At 29.1% G+C, this 9,744-nt stretch overlaps 1 protein-coding gene across 5 annotated transcripts in view; it reads right to left on the bottom strand.

Moving 5' to 3' along the window:
* Nucleotides 1-501: 501 nt before the first annotated feature.
* LOC108694211 (potassium voltage-gated channel protein Shaker) overlaps nt 502-9,744 on the bottom strand; it is a 52,154-nt gene continuing 42,911 nt past the window's right edge. For 4 of the 5 annotated variants that reach the window (XM_018203574.1, XM_018203575.1, XM_018203573.1 and 1 more), the window contains 3 exons: nt 3,231-3,421; nt 2,005-2,172; nt 502-1,907 (listed from right to left, as the gene is read on the bottom strand). In XM_018203574.1, coding sequence (XP_018059063.1) covers nt 2,012-2,172; nt 3,231-3,421 — 352 coding nt within the window. In that variant the 3' untranslated portion in view covers nt 502-1,907; nt 2,005-2,011. Of the gene's footprint in view, nt 1,908-2,004; nt 2,173-3,230; nt 3,422-9,744 lie in introns of those variants that run through there. The other variant, XM_018203576.1, reaches the window with a different exon arrangement.

The following is a 9,744-nucleotide window of genomic DNA, read 5'->3' as shown; positions in this document are numbered from 1 at the left end:
TATATAAGAAATCACTTAGTGATTCTTTTACCTTTGAGCTTTAATCAAGACGAACAACATAATGTATACAAATTATTAATAGACGTGTTTCAAACGCGTTGTGCATGCTAATTATCATCATTATTTTGCTTCTGCAAGCAATCATCCACGATTTTCAGGAAATCGTTATCATATTACACACGAAGACAGAAATATCAAATTGCATATTTGAGAGATTGAAATTATGATTTGGGCATAAAATTCGTGCGCCACTGGCAGACATCTTCGGTTTTATTTTTTTTTTGGACGTTTCTTATCATTACAATTGCTCATATATACCGTCTTTATTCATATTCGATCTATTATATAATATCTCGGAATTCGCTATTCAGAATATTTTCACCCCCGTCACTTAATACTGATACGTAATTTCTCTTTGTTTAGATATATCTAAGCGTAAAGATAATTTTGAATAAGCGAATAGCTATTTCTTACATATGTTAAGAATTTTAATGTAATCATAACATAAAATTATTGTAATTTCAATATCAATGAATGATTTTCATGAAAAATGTAATCTATATAGCAATTTCTATATATTTTATCATTTTAAGCAGCGGGGGTGTAATTTAGAATTGCTAAAGTAATTTTTCACATATTTTTTTGGAATATCATAAAAATTATTTTTTATCATCGTTTTTGTAAATATCCGATTATGGTCATCAATAATCAATAATCTGAAATTGAAATCTATTTTTCGTTTTTTAAAAAATAATTCAACCTCATCAACCAACGTTAACATTATCATTTTATCAGCATTTAATTATGTTATATGTGCAAGTGCATGAATGTAATAAGATAAAAAATAAATCCTATTATCGAATAACATATCATACAATGGCAAATTGATTAGAAAATCGATTTTCTCAATGTCCTTTGTTTAGAAAAAGAAAAACAAAGGAATAGAACAGTCTACGCCGTACACACACTCCATCTTTTTCTCTTTTTCTCGTTCCCTTTTGCCTCTCTCTCTTTCTCTCTTTTTCTCTTTGTCTCTGTAGTTACCATCATTCAGTTTTACATTTTTAATGCATCTTTTACAAGTTTTCTTGTCGCTTTCTTTTTTTCATCGCAAGCAGCATTTTCTAAACATTTTCGCATTTATGATAATCATAAAACGTACTTTGTTAATTTATCCTCACCTATATGTACGGTAATCAATTAATTTATATTGATAATAATTAATATAGTATTATCTGGTACAATCCCCATTTGTTGCTTCCGTTTCACCGGCTCTCCCTTCTTTATTTCACCTGTTTGGTATTTTGAAAGGCGGAGGAGCCCGTAAGGACGGGGGGATACTCGACAGCGCTTATACGAAACGCCAAGATGTTTCTTTGGTATCATTTGTTACATCTTTATTTTTTTTTGTTTTGAACACTGGAGTCGGTGGTGTCGGGGGTTGGGCCGCGTGCACGCTCGCACGCAGACAAGGAATATCCCGTCCCCTTCGTTCGCACGTGGGTCCTTACGCGGGGCGCAAGCTCGTTGAGAAGGTGGAAAAGATGATGACGTCTCGAAAACGGATTATAGATTCATCCCCATCTCAGCTCTTCACACTCTTGGATCCACCTCACTCTCTTCTGTTTTTCCAATGTCTCAGATGGAAAAAGCTGCCAGATCGGATCTCCAAAGGAAAATCCAAAGGAAAATCGGATCATAATCCTGATGATCCTTCGCGTATTTTTTGACCTAAGATGCCCCTCGCAATGACGGACCTGGACAGGCTAGCGAGTGATGCCAGCCGCTTATGACTAGTGAATGATGACAAGTGAAGGAGGCCTATGTCAGGCATCGCAGGGAAATGCAGATGCATCCCTTTGACAATTGGCTCAATAACGGCCACCACGCTGCCATCATCTCCTTCACTATAATCGATCCGAAATAGGAAATAAAAATATCTATTGCAATACCGATATCGATATAAGTATCACGTGGATATTATATTAAATTTACAATGCATACCTAGTAGTCAGACGTCAGTCTCGATACTCATGCAAGCTGGATTGATATTATTATTGTGGCGAGGGTTGCAATTTGACTTCTTCGTAATCTCCTGATGAGAGAATAAGGTACCTTCTTCTAATTCCATCATATCCGACGAAGATTCTGACATCGAGATTTTCTTCATACCTGAATGCACGTATTCCATAAAAATTTCCATTCACTTTTTATCTCTATTTGAATATTGATCTATTCTCAACAATTCTTAAACTGACAATGTACAATACATTTAGTAAGTTACAAAACTGATTCATTATGACAATATTTTCAAACAAGTTTATTTTATAATATTTTGAAGTTACAATAGTATTATAAAAATTACTTGACAAAATCATCTTGATTTAGGGATGAGTAATGTTAAAAAAAGATTTCGAATGTCAAAAAACGGATTTCTAAAAACATTTTCTATAACTGAGAATATCTTGAAAAAAATCGACGTTAATTAATTAATCCAAACATTTTTTAAACAGTTTAATTCAACTTATTAATGCCTTTAATCTTGATTCAACTTATTCTTCGTCTGTTTCTAATCTTTAGAATTAGAAAAAGACGAAGAGTAAGTTGAATCGAGATTAAAGTTAATCTACATTGATGGAAACGGACAGAGGAGACCAACTTTTTCTGGAAAAGCTCTGGATATATCAAAGTAATGCATATTCTTTGATCTAAGTCGAAATGCCGCCAATTTTCCTATTTTGGCCTATTTCGATCTAATTGTCTATAATTCAATAAGCACTTAGTATTGATATAGGATATGGTTAGTAAGTAAAAAATGGAAGACCTTTGTGCTATTTTGGTACATCTAGAACTTTAAGAATTCCTTCAAGAATCAAGAAAATCGATTATTCCTTTTTTTACATTTTTTAAGTAACAATTCAAGATTCATTGAGAGAAATTTAATTTAAAAACACTAAGAATCCAAAAACACTAGCTACTTGATCAATTTTTCACAAAAAAATGCACTCGAACATTGATTTATCAATTATTTTTGTCTGCCCCTATCTTGAATTCTTGTTTACTAATTTACTTTTTTTATTGGATGCACTCAGAACCGTTCACTGAGCTTAGAACGGTTGTCATTCTGAACGCACCCATTATAAAAAAAATAACCTTTTTTAAATAATTCTTAATCACGATAGAAACTTAATAACAATAAATTTGCATATCCTGAAGATAATAGGACGTACCTAAGGTGCCAGGAAGATACGGGCAACTAGTAACATGATTGAAATTCTGTGATTGCATCTCTTCCTGGTCAGTCTCACGATGATAAAAGTAATTGAAATTGGAAACAATTACGGGAACGGGTAGAGCAATCGTCAAAACACCGGCGATTGCACACAACGAGCCCACAATTTTTCCCCAAACCCCGACGGGCCTGCAACAAAACGGGGAGAAATATCTTATCAAATATCATGCGTATAGTGCGATGTATTAAGCTCGATCTACAGCCAATCTGATGCGTCAATTTTAAAATTAACATATCAGATTGACTGTCGCAAAAAACTTGCGATTCGCGACTCGCGTTCTGCGTGCTTTGTAGATCGGGCTTTATAATGCAGCTTGGGATTATGATCACAAAATTTGGCTTGGTGCTAGGTGTGGTGTTTCTATCTTTGTGTGAGTCTGCCGTGTTTAGTGTGACGCTACTTATACGGTACTGGTGGCAGTAGTTACATGACAATCCGCGTGCATTGGCAGAATGTTAAATAAAGTAGACATATGCCGTAAAAAATATTGCGTATCAATTATATCTATTATACATATATTCAAACAATTCACTTGTATACATACACATTTCATCTTATTAATAAAATTGTATTACAAAGAATCATCTCTTTTACAATAGTAATATTTTGACATGGAATATTTTGACAGCTTACACCTTCGATTTTGCATTCTGCCAATGTTATACGATCCCATAAATTTTCGACCGTATACAAACATAGCATGATGCATTTAGTATAAGCGAGCAGCCTAGACTAGACTAAAAAACTAATGTAAGGACTCGTCAAAATGATCTCTTCATAATGTACCACAATTCCTTAGAAAAAGAATATTATGTTATTAGTCCACTGGAAATAACTAACGCTAACTGATATTATTTTATATTCCATGAAGCTCGAGCTACATAGCAGAACGCAGGTCATAGGTTGCAAGTTTGTTTCGACAATCAAAAACAACAAGCTTGCAACCTGCAATCGACGTTCTGTGTGCTATGTAGATTGAGTTTTAAAATTTATACATTGACTCTGATCGGTCAATTTATTCGGCTACATTTGATCGCAATAAAGTCAGAACAATTCGATATACCAATGATGCACATGAGCACAGAATGGAACTTGACTGAATCGATGCTTTGAGTTTTTAAAGAAGAACAACACATCTTCTCTTTTATTGATTATCTTCTCTTTTATTGATGTTCACAAAAGAACAATGACTCGTTGTGTATCGAAGAAGCATGAAAAATTATGATCTTTATTAGAACAGAATAAAAATAGCTCAATACTTCGAAATCATTTGAATGTTTAATATATATTGCAAAAATTGTATTAATCAATTATATTGTTCAATATCTCATATACGTACATACATATACATATAGCGTATGTTCTATACAATTAAAAGTTAAACAATATGATTAATTTCTGCTGATGATTGATTAGATCAAAAGGACAAATTCATGATTCTTGTCAATTAATTATTATGAATTCATTAATATTTGATATAACAAATTCATGAAGATACAAAACAATTCGCCAGCATCTGTATATTAACAATAAATCAGGGTTGGCAAGTAACGCGTTATTTGTAACATTACAAGTTACTTTTTTCGATAATGAATGTTATATGTTTTTTTGAGTAATGTTCATGGTAACGCAATTACATTTTTGAAGTAACGGTAATGATTTCATTACTTATTTTATTTCTAACTACGTAAAAATTTAGTTATAATTATAGCCCTAGAAAACAGAGATGAAACATTAACAGTCTGATTGGCTGTCTAAATCATGCGATCACGACGCTTTTTTTTCGTTGTATTCACAGTTCATGTATAAACTAACTCTCTATGTATAGCATGTGATGAGATTTTACGCCAATAAATATCCTTGTGGAAAAAAAATTATATGATACAATCTTTACAGTATAATTTCTTAAAATAAAATTTTTTCTGTGTCACATCTCATAAATTAAATGTATGTATATAATGCAGATTACGAACAATACTATTTTTTTATTATAGTATTATTTTACCCTTAGAGTATTCACGATAAGTCATTCATATCTTGTTTCTTTTCTTCGAAATATTGCATCTGGCTAAATAATTCTTTCTATCTTTAACTCTTTCTTTTTAAATACAATTTCATAAATGTTTTTTAAAGATGTTAAAATATACAATAGGAATCTATTCATAATTTTTGTATATTTACAAAAATTATGGAAATTAATTCACACATAAACGACCCATTATGTAGTCTTTTACAGTAAAAGAAAATTATATATGTATTAAGAGTTATGTGTTAAATGTATAATTTAAAGTCTACTCTATCTTATTAACAGTAATAAATTTATTATACGAAAAATAAATTTATTTAAGTATAAAAATTACAAAAAATGCAGTATATATTATGTGATATGACAGCATCTGTTTCATCTATTTCATTCATGAAAATAACGCACAATGTTTACTAAAGGCATATTTTTTTAGCTTTATTCCTCTATTAAAAAATAGAATTTTGACATCCTTTTTATATTTACTGCAAAAATCTGCATATAATATTCTATTAATATCAAGAAAAAAAAGTAACAACTCGTTATATTTTGAATAACGATAACGAGTTATTTTTACAAATCAATAACTATAACGGGAACGAGTTATTTTTTTTAGGAAAAAGAACGGTAACAGTAACGATTTATTTTTATGAGATATTAACTTTGCCAACCCTGCAATAAATAATTAAAATAGATATTATATTAGTTCCAAAAAAGACATTTAGACTCATAAGATGTATTATGCTAGGGATCTTCATAATGTAATGATTAATATGATTATATTAATAGAAATGGCATAGTCATGTGGAAAAATGAGGTTGAGCAAGAAAATAACATTTAAAATATAACGATATAATGGTAATAGAATGATTATTGTAATAATAATAGTTCTGACAATCGCATGCTGGGCAATCGTCAAACAAGAACGCGTGCCTTAGATTCTTTTTATAAACAAAATTTTGTAAAATTAGAAAATTCAGAAAACTCTTATTTCATATCACACCAAAGAAGAATCAAATTATCGAAAAAGAAATTGAATAAAATGCGAATGAATTTGAATAAAATCAAAAGTCTGAATAATTAAAAATTATCTCTGTAAATAATTAAGTTAAGAAAAGTGTGACTTGATCAATTCGCTGGTCAGAAATCACATGATCACAAATGATAATCTTTTTCTGTTCGTCGATCAAATGATATACAGAGATATAATGTAATGATATAATGTAGAGACACATTCTTCATCATTTCGACGTATCGAGATAATGTAATTACTTTCTATTTCACTTAGAAATCTATCTAATTGTAAGTGAAAATTAAAAAGAAATGAAGTTAAAATTTATATATTTATTAGGGTTTGTTTGAAGAATGTTTGAAGACGAGTCGACTTTTTTTGCTCAACAGATCTTCCCTGATGATTATACTTCGCTATCCAAAAACTTCCACGTGATAAATAATATCATGCGTGAGCCATGCGGGTTGATGTTATTCTGCGATCATTTAATAGGCAAACAACATTCGCTTTTGCTCAAAATAGATCACTATTGACTGTGTTATCAAATCACTTGAAAAATAATAAATAAAAAAGAATCACAGGTCACGCGTGATCATACCTTGATATTTTTTTTATCTTAATAACGAAATTAATCAGTAAGAATTGTAATATTAACATATAAATTTTTTCCGTGCATTCTTTGTTTTTTATTATTTCTTTTCTTTAATAGAACAATTTCATTTTTTTTATTAATTTGTAAATCTATACATACATATTTCAAGATGAAATCTTTTATTATGAAATCTTATTATTTATTAATCGTTAATACTCAGCGTTATGGTTCTACTGGATAACAACTAACAATGTACAATGAACAAATATCATAATCTTACAAACAATATTGGTCATTTATAGTGCGGGTTCATTAAATTGCGTCACGAAAGTCATCGGAAGTAGAATAGCTGCGGATACTTCGCGGTCGCGCGCATTTCGCGGGTGTGCATCGATCGATGACGCAAGAAGAACACCGACGAGATACTACATATTAGAGACCGTCAACTCTGACAAAAATTTTCATCCTTACAAAAAGGGCCTCAAGAGTAATTGAAGAACGCTGACATTATCGACGATTAATATAAATTTTCGATTATTAACATAATAAATATTTGGCTAATACATTATTAAATTGATTTTTTTTATTATATAAATGAGTACCATAAATAGGTAAACATAATGCTATAATATCTTATATATTGTCGCAAAATTACAATTTTTTTCTATTGTTATCATCTCTATTGATCAACTTGGACGATAATATTAAAATCACAGTTTTAAATAAAAGTATCGTTGAATTCGAAATATATTCGAAATATATGTATGCGTCTCTACGAAACTAATAAAACTCGTAAAATTAAACTATATTGTCAGTTTCTTTTACTCTTAATTATTTTAATTTCAACATAAACTCCGTAAGAATGTTGGTCTTTAATAATATTTCGTTGATGACAAGAGTGTAACAGTATATGATTTCAAATCTCTGCATTTTTCGCTCCGGAACGATCGCTCCGGACACAAAGCGTCTGAGGATACTTAATTTACGAAAAGCAATTACTCAAAAGGCCTTCTAGATTTATTACATCAAAAATTCTTTTCAAGAGAGGAAAATCAAGAATTACCAAAGATTTCATTCAATTATCAAAGAATAAAAATAACAGAATTAATTAAAATTTTGTCTTTTTTTTAAATCTAAAAATAATATTTAATACTATTTTATTTATCGAATACAACAGATATTTTAAAATTTATAAAATGTACAATTTAAATAAATTTTATTATGATTTTAACATCAAATAAGATATCGGTGATATTTTTCTCAATCTATATGATATAATTCTTAAAAACCACGTTTGAGCAAATAGCGAAATGTATAATGCTCAAGAGAAATAATGGGCATCTTTATGAGCGTCGAAATTGGTGTTGATGATGTGATCTGAGCTACACTAATTTTATACATTCATACATTTGCGCGAAGTGCCGAGAAAGCTACTACAATAATAGCTCTAGAAAATTCACGGATGTATATAGTATGTTTTAATGAGAGATACGATTTATATGAATTTAGAATAAATTAATTTTTAAGAAAAGTTTGATTTTTTTGCATAATATAAATATAAAAAAACGTAAATAATCAAAAATAAAAATATTATGAAATGAATGAAATGAAATGTAATCTATTTATTAAAATATTATGGAAACATATAATTATAGGTTGCATAATTAGAAAATGACATAATAAGTAGCAGTTTTTATTCGCGATATTTGAAGTCTTCTGATCATGATTGAGCAATATAATAATATGAATTTCATAGAAAGTGCTCTATTAAATTTAATAAGAATAATGCTTATGAAATATGATAAAAAAACCTAAAATATTTCAAAGATTCTAGTAAAAAGCTTTGAATTTTAATATAAAGATGTAAAACATAAAAAAAATATTAGTTTTGTAATTAATAAGTGCGTCAATAAAAGATCAAAAGGAATTGGAAAAGTTTATCAATTTTATTCAGTTCAATAAAAAAATAATTGATACTTATATGTAAAAACTTTAATCATTATCCTGAAATATTCTATATAAATAACTTAATCATATAATGGTATTATATACAATTATATGGCATGATTAAGCTGTTTATATGGAATTATAACGGTATTATAATATTAAGTGTAGTAAAAAGAAATCCATTATTTTTCCATTCAATTTCATGCAAAAATAATGGATTTCTTTTTACTACACCTAATATATCATTATATTGAGTTGTCCGGAAAATTCGTGCCGAACTTTGAAGGAAAATTGAAACGCAGAAGATTTAAATTTTAGTATACATTTATTAAATTATATAGGTTAGTTGGCAGAAACTTTCCGGACAATCCAATATAATTATCAAATTAGAGATTCCCAATTAAATAAATTTACATTTTGCAAATTTACATTATCGTGAACGCACAGTTAGATTAATTAAAATTTTTATGTAAAATTATTTTTCTGTATAAAACAAAAAAATTACTTATCAAAATTTACTTATCAAAATTTCGCGTTAAATATTATATTGTCCATCATTACAAATTTCAAATAAACAAGAAAATATATGATCGTAGAATAATAAAAGCGTGCTTCGAGAAACGCGTGCCAATCAAAAAAAAAGGTAAAAATCATTGCGCCAACAATCTTGACTAATCTGAGTTATAGAATAAAATTCAATAATTATTGCGTAATATTAATAATATTCATATTGCGTACCAACTATTGTATATTTATTTGATTTATTAATTTATTTAAAGAGTTCGCAATTTTCCAAATAATCTTATTATTAAACTCTTAGTCAGTGTTGGTGCAATCTCAAAAAATGTTGAGTGACCAAAAAAGTCGAGGAACTGCG

Source organism: Atta colombica, unplaced genomic scaffold, assembly GCF_001594045.1.
Source record: "Atta colombica isolate Treedump-2 unplaced genomic scaffold, Acol1.0 scaffold119, whole genome shotgun sequence".
NCBI classification, from domain to species: domain Eukaryota; kingdom Metazoa; phylum Arthropoda; class Insecta; order Hymenoptera; family Formicidae; genus Atta; species Atta colombica.
The sequence above is the reverse complement of the archived record's forward strand: the minus strand, read 5'-3'. Positions and strand labels throughout refer to the sequence as shown.